Genomic DNA, 24,226 nt, shown 5'->3' with positions numbered 1-24,226 from the left:
GGCAATGCCATTTTTATTTCATTGTAAAACTGAGAATTTTTTTATGAACAAACTCTACAATTTGAAAGCGAGCAGTGGCAACACTTCTCGAAATAAAGCAGATTTTTATCTTCAGCGTGCAAGACTGTTGCCACTCAGAAAAAATTAGGGTGAAAATTATCATTTTTCCACGTTTTTAATTAAAATTGCTGATTTTAGATTTTTTTTTTTTTTTTTTTAATGGACGTCGACTTTTTCCAGGACCCAGAAGAGACCTACAAAAAGTTTGGTGATGATAGCTATAGTGACTGAGTTAATCACGAACAAACACACAGACATTCTTCTTTATATATATCTGATTACTTTGTGCATTAGGTAATCAACAAATTACCAGTGATATTTGCAGTCTAACCCAGCAACAATTCATAACAGTGATTAAACTCATACATCTTACGATATACATGGATAAGAGAAATATAAATGAATTATACATACTGTCTCTGCAAGAGCTTTTTCATAATGCTGAACCTTATTCTGTAGTTCTGTTTCCTCACCATTTGAGGGAGCAACTTGCACAGCAAGAGATGCTTGTTTTGTGTATTCCTCTAACCAAGTATCAAAAGGCTACAAAAATTAAAAAATATTTGATTTATGTAAAAATTGCTTTCAAAAAATGGTTATAATTTACACAAAATTTACATCCAAGACTCTTGCATAAAATATATGCAAAATAATTATAACAACACATATGAATATATTACAATTGACAGAGTATTCTAAATGATTCGTATATAAGAAAAGGAAGCAAAATATTTTATGAAAAGTAGAGCAGACTCCAAATACTTAAGAAATATACTATTTAGCACAATATACAATGTAGGCTTGTGGCTTTTGACAAATAAACTATAAATGCATTGAATGAAAATTTTTAGATATAGCTTATGATACTTCAGATATTGTGGGATTTTTCATATACGAATGTTAAGTGTGACTTGTATGTAAAACCAAACAAATATATATTATATAAAATGTTTGATACTTAATTTAGTGTTTTCACATGTGAGCTTTAATTTACTTATATTTTCTCTCTATATGTATATATATATATATACAGTTAAAAGTCGTTAATCCGGATTCGTCGGGACTTCGGATTATCGATTTTTCCGGATTATAGATCATCAGTTTAAATCTAGTAAGATGGCATGCAGAAATTATAAAATTAAAAATATGAGACAGGAATTTATGAAATAAAGAACAATTATGATCTAAAGGGAATCAAAATTTACAAAAAAAAAAAAAAAAAAAAAAAAAAAAAGGACTTTATTTATTTGTTTACTTTATTAAACATTTCTTTCAATGTAAGTTGTTTAAGTTGCTTCATTTTATGTGATAATACTTTCTCTTTAATTCTACATAAACAGACATAATTTCTTGTTCAGTTACAAAGTTCTGCTGTTTAAGTCCTATAATTGCTGTGTCAAGAATACCGACTAATTTGTCAATCAAAATTTTTTCGTTTTCAATAACCTCTGTGTCACTTTCTTCACTATCGGAACCGAATTATAATGATGAGGAATTTGATTTAAATCATATCAAAGACGGAGTACATCGAGATGAAATACTACATTTAGTAAGGAATTATAAGCCAAATAAAATAAAAACATCTGCCCTGAAGATAAGGACAGTGTTGACAGATCAACTTCCAGTTCATTGCGCGCCGCAACGTTCACATGACATTCTATTATGACCCAGATGACAATTTCAGCAAAAGCTAACAATTACACTAACCAACATTTTAATTACAATTAAAAGAGCACTCTTTGAACTTTATTATCTTAACCAGAAAATGGCAGTTGCAGTTAGGATCCTTCCATTAGCTCAAGGACTTGTGATTATTACAAAAGACAAACTCCAGCAAGTATGAAGATTAAGAAATTTGAAATACCTAATTCTTTTGAGAAGGAGCACACAGCAGAGCTGAATATTCTATCAGCATCACTAGCAATGGAAAAATAGTTCTGGTAAAGTTTCATACTGAACTGGCTTTCAATACAGGATTGTCTGAATGGTGATTCAGAAATGCTTCTAATATTCAGCATCTTCTAGAGCTACTGCACCCAATTTCAGAAAGCATTTCAATTATGAATTCGAGAAAACTGAAGAAACTAACAACTGACAATCAGATGTCTTTCGGATAAATAAAGCCTATTTCATTCTCATTAAGCTCTATAAGCAAACATAATTGCAGAATATGTGAAATAGAAGAAAGTCCACAGAACTCCTTAGCATCAAAATCAAATGCAGTGTTTTGTGCAGACTCATTTCAACTTCTTAAAACATGATTATTTTCTACAGAGAAAGTCTGCATATTTGGTTTTGAAACAGCCACAGGTTAATGTTTCAGTCACCTGTTATAAAACAGCACTATTTCTATCCTAGGAGACAAATAAGCATAGGACATCATGACATATATACAAGATACCTTGGTTTCCTGACTCAACAATTGTTAATTTTTGTTTATGAAATGACTGAAATCATAAGGACACAGAGACTATCGAACATCATTTGTAATCCTAAATTATAATCTCATAACATATATCAATAATCCCTGCAAGAACGCTGTTTCAAGTTGACTAACAATGCAGCTCATCTTCAAGCAGTGTTCACTCACCAGAATCCAAGTGGTAAAAGTCACTGAACATTGGTAATTTGACCAGAGTTTGATTCCAGGTGAACAGGCTGGCTGCATGGCTGTTTTTGTGGTTTCCTGCATGTGTAACTTAGATACTAGCCAATTTCCCCTAGAAACTCCTCCAATAAGACATTCTTTGCCTTAAGCAAATAATCCTCACATGTTTTACCAAAACAACAATAGTATAAATTTTAAAATTTTAAGCAGTATTCAGTGATGATGGTTGCCATATATTACAGAAAGAAATTTTGTTATGTTGTAAATTGACCTTGTGGATAAATTAAACATTCATTATAATGATAAAATTTAAGTTATGTAAATCAAGCATCACTTGGTGATGTGATTGTTAAAAGTATCTTCATGTTAAGATTCTTAAAGTTATACTTTAACAGAATTCCGAACAAACTGTGAAAATTTGAAAATTCAACATAATTTCTTTTAAAAATTACACAATTTTGCATCACCGCATTTCACATCTAAAAATTATTTTTGGGGGAAGGCAAGAAAATCAAAAGATTGATACAAGGTTAATAAAAAGTCACTTTACTTACTAGAGAACTGTCTATAACTATATCTGGATGTATCCTCTGCAAACATGCCTTTGCTTTTGACTGTGTCTCTGAAACTTCTACTTTTAATTCCTGTAAAATGCAATTCATTTTTTGCAATGTACATTCTTAAAGCATGTAATTATTTATTCAAATATAAAAAAATACCAACAACAGACAAATTATCATAAAAAGTAGATTCCAATATATTTTTTTCAAAAAAATTGACATCTTTTTCTAAATCTAAATTTTCTATTAAAATAGACAAACATATTGCAGAATAACTGCTGTGTGGTTTACCTAGTTATAAAAATCAAAGATACTGAAAGCAAAAAAAAAAAAGTAAAAACTTTTATGTAAAAAAAAAAGTAAAAGAATACTGCGGGATTCTACAATAATACCAAATTATGTCAAACATACACAAAATTAAAAATATGCGAAAGTAGTAAATTAAAAATTGAGAGACCTAGTTGGTCAAAAAAACTGCGCATTGAGCTGCAAATTTTAAAATAAGATTGAAATGAAAATGACAGTTAAAATTAGCTAAAGCTTTAAAGTACATTTGATGCAGCTAATTCCAAAGTTTACATGTAACACCAAGTTAAAACAATTACACTAAACGAAAGCAATAAAATTTACACAAAAAAAACTACTGAAAATACTACAAAATTAATACAGTCAAAAGTCGTTAATTTGGACAACCCATAATCCGGAATGATCTATAATCCGGACCTCAAAGCTAAAAACTTTCTGCGCATGCGGCGCGTTAACGCATGCACGTAAGACCTTTACGACTGCGCAGAATACGTTTTCGCGTGCGCGTTTAATGTATAACTGACGGTATAAGCTAAAATTATCTAATTATCTATTTCAGTTAATGTTGATGATTGCGTTGTTCCTTAATCTTCGAATTGGATCCGGCTTATTATTTTTTGCAGTCCGTAAGAGCAATTTTATAAAAGTAAACTTGAACTTTCGATTATGTCAAATAGAATTTCCGATGCTGAAGCTCCCAAAGAATCTACAAAACGAAAGTATGTTTCGATGTCCATCAAACAAAAAGTGGAATTGCTCCAAAAAATGGATAAAGACATATCCTTTGTTTATCTAACTGTTCCGAAATCTGTTTATCAATTTCACGCTGCTCTGCGTGGGGTGGGAGGAGGGGGAACGTCGCGGCACGCAATGAACTGGAAGTTGATCTGTCAGCACTATCGTTATCTTCAGGACAGATGTTTTTATTTTATTCGGCTTATAATTCCTTACTAAATGTAGTATTTCATCTGGATGTACTCCGTCTTTGATATGATTTAAATCAAATTCCTCGTCATTATAAATATCACGAATACAAATCAAATAGTTTTCTGGTTGCAATTTTCTAATTTCGGCTATGCATAATGTTTGCTTTACGCATGCGCGCGTTGAAAGAAATGCTTAATAAAGTAAACAAATAAATATTAAGCTTTTTTTTTTTTTTTTTTGTAAATTTTGATACCCTTTAGATCATAATTGCTCATTATTTTATAAGTTACGGTTTCATATTTTTAATTTTATAATTTCTGCATGCCATCTTACCACATTTAAACTGATGATCTATAATCCGGAAAAATCGATAATCCGGAATTGCCGAAGTGCCGACGAGTCCGGATTAAAGACTTTTTACTGTACTTTGAAAAAACTAAAAAAAAATATTTTTTTTAAAATTTATACAACAAAATCAAATTTAGTACAGTAAAAAAACCTAAACATTTTAAATACAGAGAAATTATATATATATAAGGGGGGAATAAAATTTCAATTCACTTAGTTCGAGGTTTCAGACAGATCTTATCAAGGAAAAAGTGCCTGAAATCTCCACTTAAGCTAATGACATAGGCACGTTTTGTCGAACCAAACCATTGAAACTGAAAATGGTAATCCATTTATAAAATTATTAAATTCATTCATCTTATTCTAGCGTGGTCTCAATAGTTCTGTCCCTTTTCCCAACGAGCCTGTATTTTAAAATATAAAAGATCAAAGTTATAAACTAATACAAGAAAAAAATTTTTGCAATCAAAAAAATTTTTTAATTTAAAAGATGTAAGAAAAAACTTATACAACGTAGCCTGGGATGGCAAATGTACAACCAAATTAAACAGTGTAAAACTTGCAAGTATTAAATATACATCATTTTAAGGGTTAGCCCTATAAACGTAATAAAACTTGTTCAAATTAAAAATAATGACAAATAAAAGGGGTCCTGCTAAGACCAAAAGGCAAAGAATTACTAAGAAAAAAGACCAACATACATGTATCCTATATGTTAGCTTTCTAAAATTAAACTGAGCTGAAAACATAGAAAAAGGCTGCCAGAAAATGGCATACACCTAATGAGAGCTACCAGAATAGAAAAACAGCCAAATTTCACCAATTGGGTAAAGATGGCATAGAAGAAAGGTGCGTATTTGGTGTTGATGTATTTAATTATGGCAAAGAACACTACAGCTATCTGCCTAAGGGCAGGGATGCCTTCGTGGAGGACTTTCTAAGGGAAACTGACTCGTATACACGTTACACATGGGGAAAACCACAAAAACGCCCATGCAGCCAGCCCGTTCGCAGGATTCGAAGCTCAGACCGAACTACTAGTGTTCAGTGGTTTTACCGCTCCTTGGCCACTGGTGGGCCTGACATAGAAGAAAGCAAACGTAATTTTGCAGTAGCCAATGGTACTTACTACTCGGTCTGTGGTGGAAAACATTGGGGGCACAGAACTTACAAGTTACCATAAATCATGCTAATAATTCAGTCGTGTAAGTTTTTTTCAACACAAGCTGTTTAAAAGAAAGTTAATGCTGTTTATGTGAGTAAAAAAATTATTTCCATTTACTAAATATGGTGGATATATAAATTAGAGATGGAACTAATCCTCAATTTTCTTGAAGCTAGAAAATTCTTAATTTTTTTAATCTAAATCCTTAATATAAAAAATGAAATCGTACAAAAATAAAAAGTTAAAAGAAAAACCTTTACCTAATATTCAAAATTTTGAAAACAAGCAAAATTTTAAAACCTGGTTATAGAAAAACAAATTTAGGAGTACAATTTTAAAAAAAATCCTATATTAATTACAGAATTAAAATTTATAAAAAACATAATCCAAAGGCTTGGGCATTAATTTTTCTTCTTACAATTTAACAAAAATATATTTTAAAAATAAGTGTAGAGAGGACAGGCTTCTTAACAAGTTAACAGAAATAAATACGAAATTTGGAATGTAAAGTTCTATTCTGAAAATTAAAGGTATCATAATTATAGGATGCTACAAAGGAACTACTTGATAACATGGACCTTATAAGATATAGACTAACCCAGTGGGCGGGGCGCGCGTCACCGACATGTCAGCAAGAAAGAGTAGGCACGATCTGGTTTACTTTAACACTGAAACCTATGGTGTTTGTATTACATAACTCTTTTTAATTATTAAACGTGATACGTTGTATAGTGATAAGATTATGAAAGCGATTTAATATATCTCATTAAAGCACTTTTTACTGCATTTCGTGCATTTTTTTCATGCGTAATTCTTGTACAAACACCTTTTCTTTGGTAAAACACTAAAAACTCTAAGCACAAAATTTATGAGCTTAATTTTGCTTAAAAATAAAGTAAAATTAAATGAGATTGATAGTACGCGATGCTTTGAAATAAATAAGGTAAAATTAAACAAGATCTGATAATTTTTTTTTTAAATTTAATGAGCATTTTCAGGCAGTGATTTTCCAAACTATAACAGTACAAAACGATCATATTTATTTGATTATATGATCATTAAATTATTAACATTAAAGTGGATTAGTTATTTTAATAATTCATAAAATTCGGAGCATAAAATTTTCTGAGCGTAATGAAGGAACAAAAAAAGAAAATAAAATCTAGAAGCACTCTTTTTTTAAAGTTTTGTGTGTTACCTACTGTAATGACCTTACAAATGAATAAGGCACCATAAGGAAAACGAAACAAACATTTATTAAAAATTAACGTTCAAAGAATAATGGTAAACTCAGAGCACTACCTCGCTCCTACAACATAGTTAATCTAGCACCTGCCTCCTCTGAGGCTAACATGCAACTGTCGTCTCTTTCACTTGCTGGGCTCTGGCAGGCAGCTGATTGGCTCACCGCAGCCAGATACATGACACCTATATTTATTAAATATCATGTTCTTCGCCCGTAAACCACATACATTTGAAAACAGTATATCCGTACATGCTCGCTCTGAACTCGCTGAGTTTGTTAATCAAAAATTCGTTAAAATTTTACAAAATGTGAAATAGATTAAAACAAATTCGAAATTCGGCCGTCCAGATGCCTATGTTCGGGTGGAGGATTACATTATTCAAAATTCGATGGCTCTAGATACTGTCATTTTTGTCACAGTGTGAGAAACATACATGTATTCATGCATGGGCTAATAAATTAAATTAACAATAAATAAAAAAATCTTATGCAGAACTAAAAATAAATTTAAAAAATAATCATTATAAAATACAAGCAAAATTAATTATTACGGTTAAATACAATTTTAATATTAGAATTAAATGTATAAAAATTATTAAGGAGTCAAAAGTGTTTATCACTATGATGTATTATGAAATATAATTGAAATAAAATTCCCTTATAGAAATTGTGCTATAATACTCATCTATAATTTTAAAAAAGCAGCACAATTTAGAATTTTAAACAAAACTTTCAAAAATTCGTTTTTAAATATTTTAATATATTTTACTTATTTACACCAATAAAAGCATAAAAATTGCAAGAGAAAATTACTTGTTTGAAATTTTCTATTAGTTCAGATTTAAAATATTATTTTCTAAAAGAAGTAGTTACAAATTTCCTTACAGCATAGGAAGAGCTAAAAAAATATCCAGTCCTGAAAGCATGCAATAGCTTTATAATTATTTGGAATGTTAATTATGCTCAATAAATATGCTACATTTTTAAAAATCAATCTCAATTTCAAAAATAAAAACATGTAGAAATTCTAATTTGTGAAATAAGGTGCTACAACCAGCTTTTTCTTGACAATTATACACGCTGCAATAGGCAATCAATGTAAATTTCTGGAAGTCGTCCCTACTCCACCGGATGTGATGAAGGTGACAGCAGGCAAAGGCCTCAGACAAGGGAGAAAACCCGTTTGGGTTAGTCTATTTCTTATAAGGTCCATGCTTGATAATCGCTGATTGTGTCCACGTGTCCCCAAAGGCTTGTAAATAGTTTCAGGGTTAACTTTTATTTCAAGCCCATCTTTTGAATTTGCTGCAAATTTTACAGCACTAATTTTTAGCTTTTGTTGACTTTTTGTAGAATAAAGAATTCCTTTGTCTTAGCTTAAAACACAATCCAGATTTCACTGCGGTTTGAACAGTTCCACACAATTTTCCATAATTTTAACACATTAAAAATAGTTGAATGCTTTGCATCCAGGATTTTTTAATACTTTGAATACTTTTATCATACTTTAAAATTGTGAAAATGGAATTCACCATTATCTTTCAATTTCTTGTTATGTTTACTTCAGATATGGAACAGATAATATATTTTGCAAAAGTAATCATTCCAAATACAGACAATTTCACATATTTTTATTTAAAACAAAATGTCTTCCAAAACATTTTGACAAAATTTTCAATTTTCCAAATTATTACACGAATTACCTTTTGACACTTTTGTTTTGGAATAAATTTTTTTATTGCAAATATTATTTTGATATTTATTTTTTTTATTTATTTTTTAATAAGCAAGGCCTTAAAGGGAAAAAATAATGCATTAGAAAAAAATTTCTAGTCTGCGTTTCAATACTTAGTACAAGATCTACAAAAATAAATTTTAAAAAAAAGCAAGGAGATGAAATCAAATATGAATGACTGTAAATACGTAACAGAGAGCGAACAGTCTTCAATACACATAATGCTGTGCCAGGCACAGTTGATTAGTACTTCAGTGAACCATTGAGACTGCATTAGCCACAATTAAGTAGACCCACTTTGGTTATTATCCCAAAAATGTTTATGTCAGTCTATAAAAGAAATATGACCATGCTGTAGTATGTTCCCTTTTTGCTGTCATAGGCACTTGTTAATGCAGCAGTGTATGTGCTAGACTGAGTTTTTAATTTTTAAGTTCCTGCATCTAAAGAAGAGTATGAAAATATCAAGCATTTTTCAGTTGAGAGGAGGCTATATGTAAATATTGGTACAAAACCTTATTAGAGATTAGTATGAAAAACTATATAGTCTCATGAAAATGGAAGAGATATTCTATTAAATCCTAAATTTAAAGAAAATTACAGAACTTCTTAAACAAATGGAATTATTCCAATAAATAGTTATAAAGTGAATAATTTCTTACAGTTGACAGAATTCTACCTATTCTTCTAGCTCTTAAATGTGAACTCAAAAACTCGGATAGCTATAAGAGAAGAAATGCAAGATCTTCAAATTAAGCACTTGGTGGCTTTATATATGAGTGTAAGGTGAAAAGTTCTCGGCCTGACAATGAAAAACTGACTTTCAGTTAAAAAATGATTTTATTTTTCTACATAATCTTCCTTGACTTCAATGCACTTGGTTCAGCATTTCTCCAACATCAGTATTCCTTCCCGGAAGTGAAAGGTTGTGAACATATTCATCTACGACCCTCTCAACTTCTTCACTGGATGCAAAGAGCTTCCCAGAAACAAATTTCTTCAAGTCTGGGTCTTAGGGGTGCCAAATCAGGAGAAAAGGGGGATGGCCAAGCAAATTGTATCCCAAATTCCGTGGTTTTCCCATCGCCAACACACCCTTCTGTACAGGTGAAAAAATGATTTTTTTTCCTTCTTTAAGCCAGGCCTCTTTTCATGAATTTTGGCATCCAGCTGGTCAAAAAGGTTGGAGTGATATTCATCTGTAATTGTTCTCCCTTTTGCAAGGTATCAATTAACAGGATCCCTCTCACATCACAAAATACACTGGCCATGAAATTTCTGGCAGATGCAATTGACTTCACTTTCTTTGGCACTGAACCACTGGCTTTCACCCACTGATTGGACTGCTGTTTCGTTTCTGGTGTGTAGTGATGGACCCATGTCTTATCCATGGTGACAAATCGGTGCACAAAATCGGTCTAAAGATTGCTGCAAAAATTGTTTGTGCATTTGCTTTTGATTGGCATTTAGCAAATGTGGCACCCATCTTACACGGAGCTTTTGCATCCCTAATTCTTTATGAAAGATGTTTCAGACCCTTTCTTCCGATATTTCAGCTATCTCACACACCTTCACTCGCCTATCATCTAACACAATATCATGCACTTTATCAACGGTTTCTGGTTCGTTGCAGTTTTGGCTGTCCTTCATCACGTGGATCACCTTTGAGGGATATGAGACTACATATAAATGCAGCTGCCCACTTTTTAACGGTTGACATGGAAGAAGCAGAGTCTCCATAAATTTTTTTCAACTTCAGATGAATTTCCTTAGGGCTTAACCCATCCAAATTAAAGAATTTTATGATTGCACAATATTAAAGTTTACCCATTTTACCAAATAACATGCAAGACGTCTACTGCGAAAATTTGTGTAAACAAACTACTTGAGAGAACATGCTGAAACTTGTCATATGAACTAATGACACCTGCACCCAGGCAGGAAATCAATTTTAGCTGATTGGAGCACCCTTTCTGGGTCAAGCCAAGAAATTTTTCACCTTACTCTCATACCTTTCTTTTAGGGATGTGATCTTTTGTGGTTTCTGAACAGTCTCTCAATAAAAAAAAATACTTTTGTCATGAGAGAATTTAATTGTAACATGATATATATATTAGATTCATATATCATTTGGCAGGTCCCTAACTGCATTATTCATACAACTATTCCTCTAACAAAACAAAAAAAAAAAAAAAAAAAAAAAATCAGCACATAAGCATTTCAAAAATGTGAATGCTTCAAAAAAGCAATTGAAAATTTTGAAGGAAAAATCTGTGAATCGATGCTCATTCTCTCACTTATTTGTACTGATGTTAATACATAGCTACTAAGAGGTGAAATAAACAAAAATTACATTTGGCACATATTTGCAACTGGTGCCCCATAAAGAAAAAACTACCAAATATTCATATACTCAATACACTCTACTGATAATAATGAAACTTAGAATCATGCTTATTCAGAGCTCTTAGGTATATCAGAATATAGCTTCATGTTTTAATGATCAACTATTGTTAACTAAATAACTATTTACCTGAAAAAACTTTTCCATTTCAGATATCCTTAACTCTGAAGATTTGTTTAGAGCACTTATCCTATCAAGTTCAGACTCTAATTTCTTATTCTTTTCTAGTTCATTATTATAATCAGTCAATCTTTTAGCTGCTTCATCTTCAGCTTTTGTGGTTCTCTTTGAAAGTTCTTCAGTCTGTGCACTATTACTAGTATTTTGTAGTTTTTCTTCATATTCCTTTCGTACTTGCAAAAGTTTCTGTTCTGAAGAAGTTTGAATTTCTTTTATTTTTAGTTCAGCACTTTTTTCTGCATTTGTAAGGGCATCCATGGCTTTCCAATTTTTTTCTCTTAATTCCTAAATAAAATAGAATTTGATTAATAAAAAGAAATAAATATTAAAATATTCATCTTAAATGAATAATTGTAAAAACTTTTGTTACCCTTCTCCCTTAACATTGGAGAAAATAGATATGCAGGTTTATGCAAATAAAATTATCCCTCATGATGAAAATTAAAATTTTTAATGTTTTATAAATATCTAGTTAACAAATTGCTTTTTGATGTTGAAAATGAATACTATGATATCACCTTAAATTTATCTTTTGTGAAATGGCAACTTATGGCAATTTGTTTACTTTTGACTTCTTCACGGTTGAATAAAGATATAAGTGTGTTATAGCTCCGTTTTTGTATTTAATTTAAATTAACACCATAGTACCAAAGGGAAATTTTATTATTTTAGGGCCACTTTACATTTTGGCACTTATTCATTGATTTGGACAAGTATAACTTCTTATACAGATGATTCTCTTAATCTCCACTGTCACTTTATGCTGGCAATACATGTAGTTTATATATTAATATCTGAATACTCTTAACAGCACATTACACTACAAAGTCCAAAATTCAGAATGGTCGGGACTTTGGCAATTACAAATTTCTGGATTTTACATAGTCAGTTTACATCTTGTTAGATAACATCTATGCATGGCAACATCGGAATTATATATTATTAATGTCTGAATACTCTTAATAGCACATTACACTACAAAGTCCAAAATTCAGAATGGTCGGGATTTTAGCAATTACAAATTTCTGGATTTTAAATCGTCAGTTTATATCTTGTTAGATAATACCTATTCATGGCAACATTGCGGCTTATTATTTAAGTCAGATTTAAAAAAAAAAAAAAAAACCTGCAGGGCCAGGGCCAGTACAAATTAGGTAGCATTTAGAAGCAAAAATTTTTTAATTTAAATGAGCATCAAGCAAAAAAAATTAGACAGCAAAATTTCAAGAATTTAAGAGGTAGTGAGCAGCAGAGACTCACACAGACTGCACATGTGACCAGCAGAGATTGCACTGATAGTAAAGTTTGTACTGCCGCCCTTGTTAGCCCCACACAAACATTATGGGCTGAAAATATGATCCTAGCCAATATCAATACAAACTTCAATCTATATCTTATTACTAGCCATGGAGTGACTCCCAAGTCATCAGGCATTATGCAGGAATCTCAGAAGTCCAGATGGGAGAGGCACATTTAAAGCACAACGGCTTCCTTGAGTATTATATACGCCTTTCATAAACTTCATAAGTAGAAGGTTGCTCATTTTATTTATTTTTGGCTCGTGGTCCAGATATTCGATATCCAGATTTTGGACTCACTACTGTAGTATACAAACTTACATTTAGATAAAAGTAAAAAGATTTGCCTCATGGACATCAAAGTTAGATAAATATTTTATGTTGAAGAAAACCTTGCCACTCCAGTCAAATCATGAGTAAAATACATTTCATGGATAAAAAGTATATCAGATTAGTTTGGAAAGAAGTGTAAATAAAAAGGAAACAAATTTAAAATGTAAAATAAGACTAATAAATAAAATTATAAAAAACATACATTATTTTTTTGCTTCTGATTTTCTATTTCTTCACTAAGAACAGAAATTTTTGCTTTCTGTTTATTCAGATCTTCATTTAATTGAGTCAATAATACTTCTTTTTCCTTAAGCCTAGGAGGTGGAAAAAAAAAAAAAAAAAAAAAAAAAAAAAAAAAACTTTTCAGATTTCAGAATACATTTATTCAGATTAACTTGTATCAAACAATAAAATGCTTACAATTTATCTTTTTCTTCTATGGACTTCAATATATCCTCATCTTGAGCCTAAAATAAATTTTATATATTACACCATAAAGCATTAAAAATCATAATATGATTAAAAAGTTAAAATAATATATATTCTACTCTTAAATTTTATAATGTATACCTTTCCATTCACTTCTCCATTCTGATGAACAATTTCCTGACCATCACCAGCAACTCTTTCTTTGGTGGACACTAGCTGTTCAGCAAGTCTTTCATTTTCTAATTTAAGCTCCTTTACCTCAGCTTGTAATTTATTTAATTCTGAAATCTTGGTCAAAAGTTGCTTTGCCTGACTTTCTAAATCAGCACAGCGAATCTTAAAAAGAAAAATAAATTTTTCATAAAAACTATAATTAATTATTTAAGTTTTATAAACTTAAAACCATACACAAAAAATACCACTACTTTCTTTTCTCCTTTGAATAAATACACTATTATTCAGTAATATTTATTCAAATCTATAAATTTTAGCATTTTTTCATGCTGTACTCATTTCAGGATGACAATCTCCTTTTTTACCAACCTTGAAATAAACATATTACTATTCAAATTTATAAATTTTAGACTTATTACAATTAGTGTAAAAAAATTTATAGTTAGTAGTTAAAAGTATTTAAAAAAGTACCTGTTCAGCTTCCACTTTTTCTTTTAATACTTGTTCAGACAGTTCAAGTACAGCCTTAGACTCCTTTAGCACTTCTATATCTTTCAACAAGGTCTCATTTTTTGCTTTAACTTCATTTAATCGAGTTTCAGCATCATTTATTTGGGCTTTAAAGTTTTTCAAATCATTTTTATGAGTTGAAACAAGCTGAGTATGTTGTTCTACTAAAAGATTATGAACCTTTTGCAAATCTTCTTTTGATTTCTTCAAAGCATCTATTTCGGTTTTTGTAACACCAATACGTGACCTATAATATGAAAATATTTAATATTTGCATATTCTCCAGCCATACAAGATATTTTACAATTTTGAAAAGATATAATACTCATTTATAATTAAAATGATAACTCATAATATTATAAATAATATTGTTATATGTATAATAATATTTATAAATCAAATTCAAGAATAAAATCAACTTAATTTATCAATTGGCATTAAAGTACGAAATTTTTAAAAACACTTATAACAGTTCCACATATTTTAAAAATTAGCAACATTTTATTTAAATTTTAGCTTTAGGGTCTTTTTTCTTGTTTTAAATGCCTCCTTTTGTCATGCACTCAGTCCAGAGGTTTATCCAGATTTTATGTCCAGCAACATAGGTTAAAATGAGAAGTAAAATCACAGTCAGCAAAATTTGTAACAGAAGGCTGGCTGTTGCCACCACTGCTGCTTCCCAAGACAGAGCGCTGCTGATCTAAACAGGTATGAGCACCTGACATTAGCACAGTTGTTAGCATTGAGAGTTAACTGCACTTTATCTCGGACACCTAGTTAATGTTTTAGCTTCACACAGAGCTGTTAGCTGTAACCCAGTTAATATATTGCAAACTTCCAATAAGTCATAGAAGCACCAGAGGTGATAAGTTTTATTGCGTACAGTCTCTTTAGTTGTAAGGAATAAAGATTTATGTTCACTTTTAAATTTTAATTTTGTACATTGCATATACAGAAAGGATTAAGTAATGGCAATACCTCACTTTTATGTAGAGATAACTTCTAAGATGAGCAATCAGTTACATATAATTAAGTGATTAGATATCCTTAGTAGACATAGATTTACATGGCCACCATTAAAATATCCATTAAACAAAAATTTAAATATATTAAACAAATTATTAAAAACACAAATTACATGTATAATTTATGACAAAGACTATTAGGATAATATACTAAAACATGTATGTTTTATAGCAATAACACACAACAAATTATTTATCTTTTTTACTTGAAAATTTTTCAGACATTTTAGGTAATTTATATCAATTGCCTTTTCTATAGCATCCTTTCAGGTTTATTCATTTCAATAAACAAATCAAAGTTTCCACTAGTCTGTTCCATCTTCCAATCTGTTAGTGTTTCAACAATACAGTATACAGTCTTTAATCAGGAATGATTTATAATCTGGACCTCAAAGCTACAAACTTTCTGTGCATGCACAGCGTTTACACATGTGCATAATACGTTTCACATGTGCGTTTAATGTATAACGGACGGTATAAGCTAGGCTAAAATTATCTAATTATCTATTTCAGTCAATGTTGCAGATTGAGTTGTTCCTTAATCTTTTAACTGGATCCAGCTTATTATTTTTTGCAGACTGTTGAGCAATTTTATAAAAAGTAAGCTTGAACTTTCAATTATGTCAAAAGAGTTTCCGATTCTGAAGCTGCCAAAGGATCTACAAAGTGAAAGCATGTTTCGATGTCCATCAAACAAAAAGTGGAATTGCTGCAAAAAATGGATAAAGGCATGAAGAAAGTGACAGAGAGGTTAGTAAAAACTAAAAAATTTCGATTGACAAGTTAGTCGGTACTGTCGGCACAGCAATTACAGGACTTGAACAGCGGCACTTTGTAACTGAACAAGAAATTATGTCTGTTTATAGAATTAAAGAGAAAGTATTAGCACATAAAACAAACTTAACTTACATTGAAAGAAATGTTTAATAAAGTAAACAAATAAATATTAAGCTTTTTTTTGGTAAATTTTGATACTATTTAGATCATAATTGCTCTTTATTTCATAAACTATGGTTTCATATTTTTAATTTTATAATTTCTGCATGACATCTTACCAGATTTAAATTATGATCTATAATCCGAAAAACCCCTAATCCGGAATCGAAGTCCCGATGAGTCTGGATTAAAGTCCCGATGAGTCTGGACTAAAGTACTGTATAGTTTTGAAGAACAAATTCTTCCTCTTTGAAATCAACTTCAACTGTTACATATCAGAGCTGATAGGACACAATCAGACCTCTCTGAACCATATATACAAATCAATGCAAAATTCCATGCATTTGAATCTATGCTCATCAAAAAGAGATCAGTATAGAATATCACTGGTGCTATTTTTGTACAAATTTACAAAACATTCTGATGCTGAATATGTAGATCTTTTCAACGTCTGTTACCTGACAGCAAAATACTTCTGCGATTTCTATAATGGTTATGAATAACAACAAAATTCAGAAATAAGAATGTTACTTTGGTAAGCAGCTGATCTTTTTGTATCCATAAAACTGTATTTATGACTGACAATGAAGTGCTCAAAATCAAATTGCATTTAACACACGTGTGCTGATTTCCAAGAATTTTTGTATTATAGATCTTTCATTTTGAATAATGTAACTACTTGAGGGACAAAGCATTTGTTGGTTGGTAGACAGCAATAAACGCCCTCTTCTGCTACAGAAAATTAAGTCAGTTTAGCTTCTATGTTAGATACAGTAGCTTTCTTCATCTGATTCAAATTTAAACTATAGATCTATGCTTTCTTATACATCTCTAAATGTAAAAACACAATTTCATAAATATTATTATTCCAGTCTACAGTGGTGTGATATGACATTGCAAAGTGTTTTCTGCATAGTCTGTATTCCTGATGGGCTTACAAATTTGCTAATTTTTGATCCCTTGCTAATGTGAGTGATATAAACGCATAAATTTTTAAAATAATATGTAGTTGGTTAATGAACTAGTACCAATACTAATTGTTAAAATACATACATTATGTATCTTAATAAATATATTATGTGAAGTGGTCCGTAATAGTTTATTACAAATCATCATATTTACATTTAGCAACAAAATCACTATTTATAAAAATTTAAGTTCAAAATCTTTAAAAATTTGAATATCAAATAATAAAGCAATACTAAAACTTATCCAATATAATGTAGTGCAAAAATTTTCACAAAACTTACTCAGCTTCCAATTTAGCCAGTTTTTGCTGGAGTTTAGCTTTTTCCTCTTCGACATTCTTTATAGCAGCTTCAATTTTTTCTTCAGCTTGTTTTTCAATCTAAAGATAGATATTTTATATTAAAGCACTATAAACTAAATAATATTTCACATAAAGCTGTCAGTCAAATTTAATTACAGCAGGCACTGTTCAGTGTGATCATGGTTAATTTTATCATTCTGATAAAGTCATCGAATAGCCAAAGTCCTGTCCGTTTGCATGTATAAACATGAAAAATGCATTGTTATATATGTTATGTATATGCATGTTATATATGTAACTATCTATTATTATTTTTAATCATAACTGTAATATAGAATAGTGGATGAGCAATGTAGAATAAATGATGTTTGTGTACATCTTGTAATAATCACTGAGCACATACCCAACATATATAAAATACAACACATGGTGCAAGATTAAAAAAAAAGAAAATCTTTTTTGAAGAACCATTCAGTGCCCCTAAAGATATTATAAACAAAAACATGATGGGAAGTTGTTTACAGTGAAAAACTTCTATCGCTGGTAAGTGTGTTCTTTATTTTTATGTGAAGTGACTAAAAATACGTATATATAAACTATTTAAAGTTTTAAATTAAATATGGATGGATTAAAGCCACCAAGTAATCTAAATTTCGAAGGTAATTTAAGCGAAAGTTAGAAGAAATGGAAACAAAAATTCCAGATTTATATGTTACCGTCTGGTGGTATTACTAAATCACCTGAAATTAAACTAGCTATTTTATTGCATATTATTGGTAAAGAAGCACTTGAAAAGTTTAATACTTTTAATTTAAGTGAAGAAGATAAGAAGGATGTTGACAAAGTCTTTGAAGCTTTTGAAAATTTTTGCATACCGAAAGCAAACGAAAGTGTTGATAGACATATATTTTTCTGTCGAACGCAACATGTAGGTGAATCGGTTGATGATTTTTTTACCAATTTAAAGAAATTAAGTAGCAACTGTGGATTTGAAAATTAAAAGATAGTTTAATAAGAGATAGAATATTAAGTGGAATTCTAAATAAAAATTCTAAATGTAAATATTTCTCCAATGTTAACTGATCTTCCCTTAATAAGATGGATTATTAAGGGAAGATTAATTAACATTGAAGAAATGTATTAAAATGTGTAAAGCTTCTGAATTAGCAGAACTTCAGCTGAAAACTTTAACTGAAGAAAATAAAATAGAAGCGATCAAATGTAATAAATTTCTACCTTCAGAAGGAAAAAGTCAGCCTTGTAAGAAAAACTATCATGTAAAACAAAAGCAACAAAGTACTAAATCTTTAAACTATCAAGGAAATAAGTACAAATCCAAAACCATGTAGAAAATGTGGAACTTTTCATTAGTTATACAATTGTCCTGCTTATAATAAGATTTGCTTGTACTGTAAAAAGAAAAATCACTTTTCTAAAATGTGCACTTATAAAAAATGTTAATGTTGTACAGAATAATTTAGAGAACGAGTTACATAATAATGGTAATGAATATATTTTAGGGTCAGTAGAAGATATAAATCCATTTTGTAAAAATAAAACAGAATGGTTTGAAAAACTAAAAGTAAACATAGCTAAATATTTATTTGTTAAGTTGGATACTGGAGCTCAGTGTAATGTGTTACTATTGCCTAAATTTAAACAATTAAATTTAAGAGATAAATGTTTGACTAAATCAAAAGTCACATTAAATAATTACAATGGTACTACAATTGATGTAGTCGGAAAATGTAAATTATTATGTGAAACATCAAAAGGGGACAAGGATGAAATAGAATTTCAAGTCGTAGCATGTGATAAAACTGTACCAGCTATTTTAGGTTTACCTACATTGCAAAAATTAAACCTAATGCAAAGGATTTGTACAGTAAGTCCTGATTCCAATGAAAAGTTACCAGAATCTTTAAAAGGATATCAAGATTTGTTTAAAGAAACTGGGAATTCAACTGGATATACATACAAATTTAAACTAGAAGCTGTTGGTAAAATAGAACCCTGTAGGAAAATTCCACTTATTAAATCCATTAAAAAAGAATTAGCAAGAATGGAAAAAGATGATATTATAAAGAAAGTTAACCAACCAACAGAATTTGTGAATTCATTAGTGGAAGTAAGGAAAAAGGATGGTAATTTAAGAGTGTGTTTAGATCCTCAGCACCTTAACCCAAAATATACTGAGAGAACATTATCACATACCAACCTTTGAAGAAATTTCATCTCAAATGACAAAAAATAAAAATGGTCTTTAGTATTTTAGATGCAAAACAAAGCATTTGGGCAAATTAAACTGTCAGATTCAAGTTGTGAATTTATTACATTTAACACTCCAATTGGTAGATATTGTTTTTTTTTAGGTTGCCATATCGACAGAGTTCATCACCAGAAGTTTTTCTGAAATTTTTAGTGATTTAGAAGGAGTTCAAATATATATAGATGATTTATTAGTTTGGGGTAAAGATAAAAAAAAAAAAAAAAAAAAGATTTAAGATTAAAGAAGCTGTTGGACAGAGCCAGAAAAAAAAAATGTTAAATTTAATTTAATTAAATGTAAATTTGGGCTGAATGAAGTGAAATATATGGGACATATATTTTCTAAAGATGGTTTAAAACCAGACGAAGACGAAATTAAAGCTATTCCAGATATAAAACCACCAAAAAATGTGAAAGAATTAGAAACTTTCCTAGGAATGATTACATATGTTTCTAGATTTATACCTAATGTATCAGAATTGACATCATGTTTAAGAGATTTGTTGAAAAAACAAGTTATCTGGAATTGGAATGCAACACGCGAAAAAAAATTTGGAAGACTAAAAGATGTCTTAGTAAATAAACCAGTTTTACAGTATTATGTTATAAAGATTCCAGTAGTTTTATCTGTAGATGAATCTCAAGAAGGACTAGGAGCAGTCTTACTGCAGAATAATTTACCAGTAGCATATGCATCTAAGGCATTAACAGATACACAGAAGAATTATGCTCAAATTGAAAAGGAAACTTTAGCTATTGTATTTGTGTATGAGAAATTTCACCAGTATATATTTGGAAAATATATTACTGTGGAAAGTGACCATAAACCACTGGAATCAATTTTCAAATAGCCATTAAATAAATGCCCTGTAAGATTACAAAGAATGCATATAAGATTACAGCCATATCAGTTTGAGATTAAAATATAAACCAGGAAAAGAACTTTTTATAGCGGATGCATTATAAAGATCATTCACTGATAAAGGATCTGATTTCTTTGAAGGAAACATAGAAGCTCATGTTGGATTGGTTGTAGAATGAATGTATACCAATGTCTAATGGTAAAATGGAAGCTTTTCAACTGGAAACATAAAAAGATGAAGAACTACAAGTTTTAAGAAAATTAATTAAAACTGGATGGCCAGATGAAAAATGCCAGAACTGGCAAAACCATATTTTAACTTCAGAGAAGAACTATCAGAAGCAAATGGATTAATATTTAAAAGTTCCTGTGTTGCTGTACCAAGAAGTTTACAAAAAGATAGGTTAAGCAGAATTCATTATGGTCATTTAGGAGTAGTAAAATGCAAGATCAAAGCAAGAGAAATATTATATTGGCCAGGAATGTCAAAAGAAATTGAAGATTTGGTACCGAATTGTCAAACATGTTTAAGTTTACAAAAAGCAAATACTAAAAAACCAATGATACCTAAAGAAATACCTAATGGTCCATGGGAAGTATTAGGAACAGATCTCTTTTACTTTCAAGGAAGGGATTATCTAATAGTTATACATTATTTCAGCAAATATGTTGAAAATGGACATTTGGAAGATTTGTTAAGTGTAGCAGTAGTAAAGCAATTGAAATCAATTTTTGCAAGACCTGGTATTCCGAAAATAGTATATTCGGATAATGGTCCAAAATATAATTGCTGAAAATTTAAAGACTTTGCAAAAAGATGGAATTTTGAAACCAGAACTTCAAATCCAAATTAACCACAATCTAATGGAATGGTTGAAAGACATATTCAAACTGTCAAGCGAACGTTAGAAAAAGCTGTAGTTGACAACAAGGATCCATATTTAGTATTACTGGAATATCGTAACTCTATTTCAGATGAAATTAAATCACCTTCAGAATTTATGTTTGGAAGAAAAGTAATGGATTGATGCCTATAAAAGAGAATTTCGTCCAAGCTAAAGGATATGAAGATCATAAACATTTACTGAAGAAACAAACCTTACAAAAAAGTTATTATGATAGGAATGCAAGTCTGTTAAAACCACTGAAAATAGGTGATCATGTTTACATAAAAGAGAAAGGGAAAAAACTAAATGAAAGAGAGAAACTTACAGAAGAAGCAGAAAGACCACATTCATATAGAATTATAAGAACAGATGGAAGAATTATAGAAAGGAACAGAAGAGACCTTCTTAAAGGAACTAATCAGAAAGAGTTCGCAATACAAAACAACTATGAGAATGAAGTTATAGATGAACCAGAGATATGGGAGAATAGCAGGAGCACAACAAATTTAGATGTGCCTGTAAGTCCTTCAAAACCTAACAGAAGTGTTGTGTCACCAAATAGTGAAAGAGGTATAGTATCATCAAATATTTCAAATGAATATAACTACGTTACTTGATCTGGTAAGACTGTTAAGAAACCTTATTATTTAAAAGAATATGTTTAATTTTACTATTATTATTACTTTTGATAAAAAAGGAAGATGTTATATATGTAACTGTATCTATTATTATCTTTAATCATAACTGGAATATAGAATAGTGGATGAACAATGTAGAATAAATGATGTTTGTGTGCATCTTGCAATCATCACTGAGCACATACCCAACATATATAAAAAACAACACACTTATTACGATCAACAAGTTGGATAATGTTATCAAAATAAATACTGAGAAATTTCTTTTAATTGAAAACCCCAAATAAAGATAAAATTGCCAAAGAAAAGGGTACAGAAATCAAATGATAGGGACATGTCGCACAGTAATGAATTAAGTCCCCAAGCAGCTTGATTTGGGTATAAGACAACCATTTACAAAGGAATTCCCTTTTCAAGTTTTAGGAAGATTGGCTGGACTAACTAGATTGATGTGGAGGAATTCTTAAATGATTTTGCTTTTTCATGCCAAAATACCTCATTTTGAGCTTTCTAATTTTATGGATGTACGATTTCTAGAAAATGCTTATGTTTTATTCTATTTAGTCACTTTTATCATGCAGTCTAGCAAAAGGCTAAATGATCTGAGTGTAAGGGATAAAATAGTTGTGAAAATGTTATGACCATCTTCCAAAAATAAGTAAATATTAGGCTGCTGTAAAGACAAATATTTTTTGTATCCTCTTATACAAGATTCTGAAGAATCATAAAGATGTCTGCAAATCAAGATAAAACTGAAATTAAAATATGAAACAGATGTGCAGTACAAAAAATAACAATGTTGAGAAATCACTGAGGATTCTGTTTACAAATGTTTGGAAAAAAAACATGTGGCATTCAGCAGTCTATTAATGCTCCAAACTATTATAATGCGAAAAAGAAAAAAAATTCATTATGTTTTAAAATAATAAAGATTTTTACCAGTGGAGACTATAAATATTACACTTAGCAGCAAATGCTTCCAGAAAATTAGCCTTTTTGAAGCATTTGCTAAACGTGTCTTGAAACTGTGTCTCAGAAAAGACAATAAAGAACTGTTTTAAACATGGCAACCCTTTTAATAAGTGATTTGAGTAAAGAAATTTGAAGGACTATAAATAACTTCTCCAAATAGCATTCTAATTGTAATACTGTAACTGTAATGTTAAACTGTAAATAATTTCATGCTAGGATGGCTGTTGATGAAAAAGTTTAAGTTGTGTAGCATCAAACGCAGAAAAAAATATCTGCCAATTTTTTTTTTTTTTTTTTTTTTTTTTAATACATCAAAGAACATCACGTGATAATGTAAAGATGATGATGATGAAATTGGTGAATTTTCTATAAATGAGATGAGGGATATCTTACGAGTATTAAGATTAGGCATACAGCATCAATCAAATAATTTTCAGAAACATCATGTTCAAAAATGAACTTTTACGCAGCAACTGCAGACTACCAGCTACTAATGATTCCCCTAATTAAAATGCTGGGAAAGGCAAGTATGTTTCTAGTTATATTATTAAATTAGTTCAATTCCATTGACATTTTGAAGGTCATTTTTAACGCTTAATGCTATTGAAACAGCTATAGACAAACCTGACTGCATTAAGAAACACCTAGTATAAATTACAATGGCTTTTATCAATAAACATGATATGAGAAATTAAATAGCATTTTAGACTGATGTTCTTGGAAAAATTAATAATCCTTAATTTTTAACTACAGTACCTGGTAATACTGCTACCTAAAAATCTGTTGATACAGGTTGGAATTTAATTTCATATAGACAAGAAATTTAAGAATTAAAACTGTTAATGATTAAAAAAATCAATTTTAAAAACTCACTGCTGACAATACATTACTAAGATTTTCTACTAGTAACAATATTAAGAAAATACTCTATCAACAGACAATTTTCAAACCTCAGACTTCCTTTGAAACAAGATTTTGATTAAAAAGGCACTCAAGTAATTAATAAGAGAATTTAACAGTAGTTGTACACAAATGTTCGTTTAAATTTTGATAGTAATCCAGAATAAAGAACCAACGACTATTTT

The 24,226-nt window shown here is 30.0% G+C and overlaps 1 protein-coding gene across 2 annotated transcripts in view; it reads right to left on the bottom strand.

The window, feature by feature from the left end:
• Window positions 1-24,226, bottom strand: part of LOC118192602 (uncharacterized) — a 56,347-nt gene that overhangs the window by 19,935 nt on the left and 12,186 nt on the right. For both annotated transcript variants that reach the window (XM_035363598.2, XM_035363599.2), the window contains exons 5-12: window positions 17,495-17,592; window positions 14,245-14,530; window positions 13,741-13,935; window positions 13,591-13,637; window positions 13,373-13,484; window positions 11,489-11,824; window positions 3,223-3,312; window positions 475-603 (exon numbers count right to left, since the gene is read on the bottom strand). In XM_035363598.2, the coding sequence (XP_035219489.2) occupies window positions 475-603; window positions 3,223-3,312; window positions 11,489-11,824; window positions 13,373-13,484; window positions 13,591-13,637; window positions 13,741-13,935; window positions 14,245-14,530; window positions 17,495-17,592 (1,293 nt within the window). The remainder of the gene's footprint in view (window positions 1-474; window positions 604-3,222; window positions 3,313-11,488; window positions 11,825-13,372; window positions 13,485-13,590; window positions 13,638-13,740; window positions 13,936-14,244; window positions 14,531-17,494; window positions 17,593-24,226) is intronic.

The sequence above is a fragment of the Stegodyphus dumicola genome, chromosome 2 (genome assembly GCF_044657685.1).
Source record: "Stegodyphus dumicola isolate Sdum_Otavi_A_Nest chromosome 2, ASM4465768v1".
Classification (NCBI taxonomy): domain Eukaryota; kingdom Metazoa; phylum Arthropoda; class Arachnida; order Araneae; family Eresidae; genus Stegodyphus; species Stegodyphus dumicola.
The sequence above is the reverse complement of the archived record's forward strand: the minus strand, read 5'-3'. Positions and strand labels throughout refer to the sequence as shown.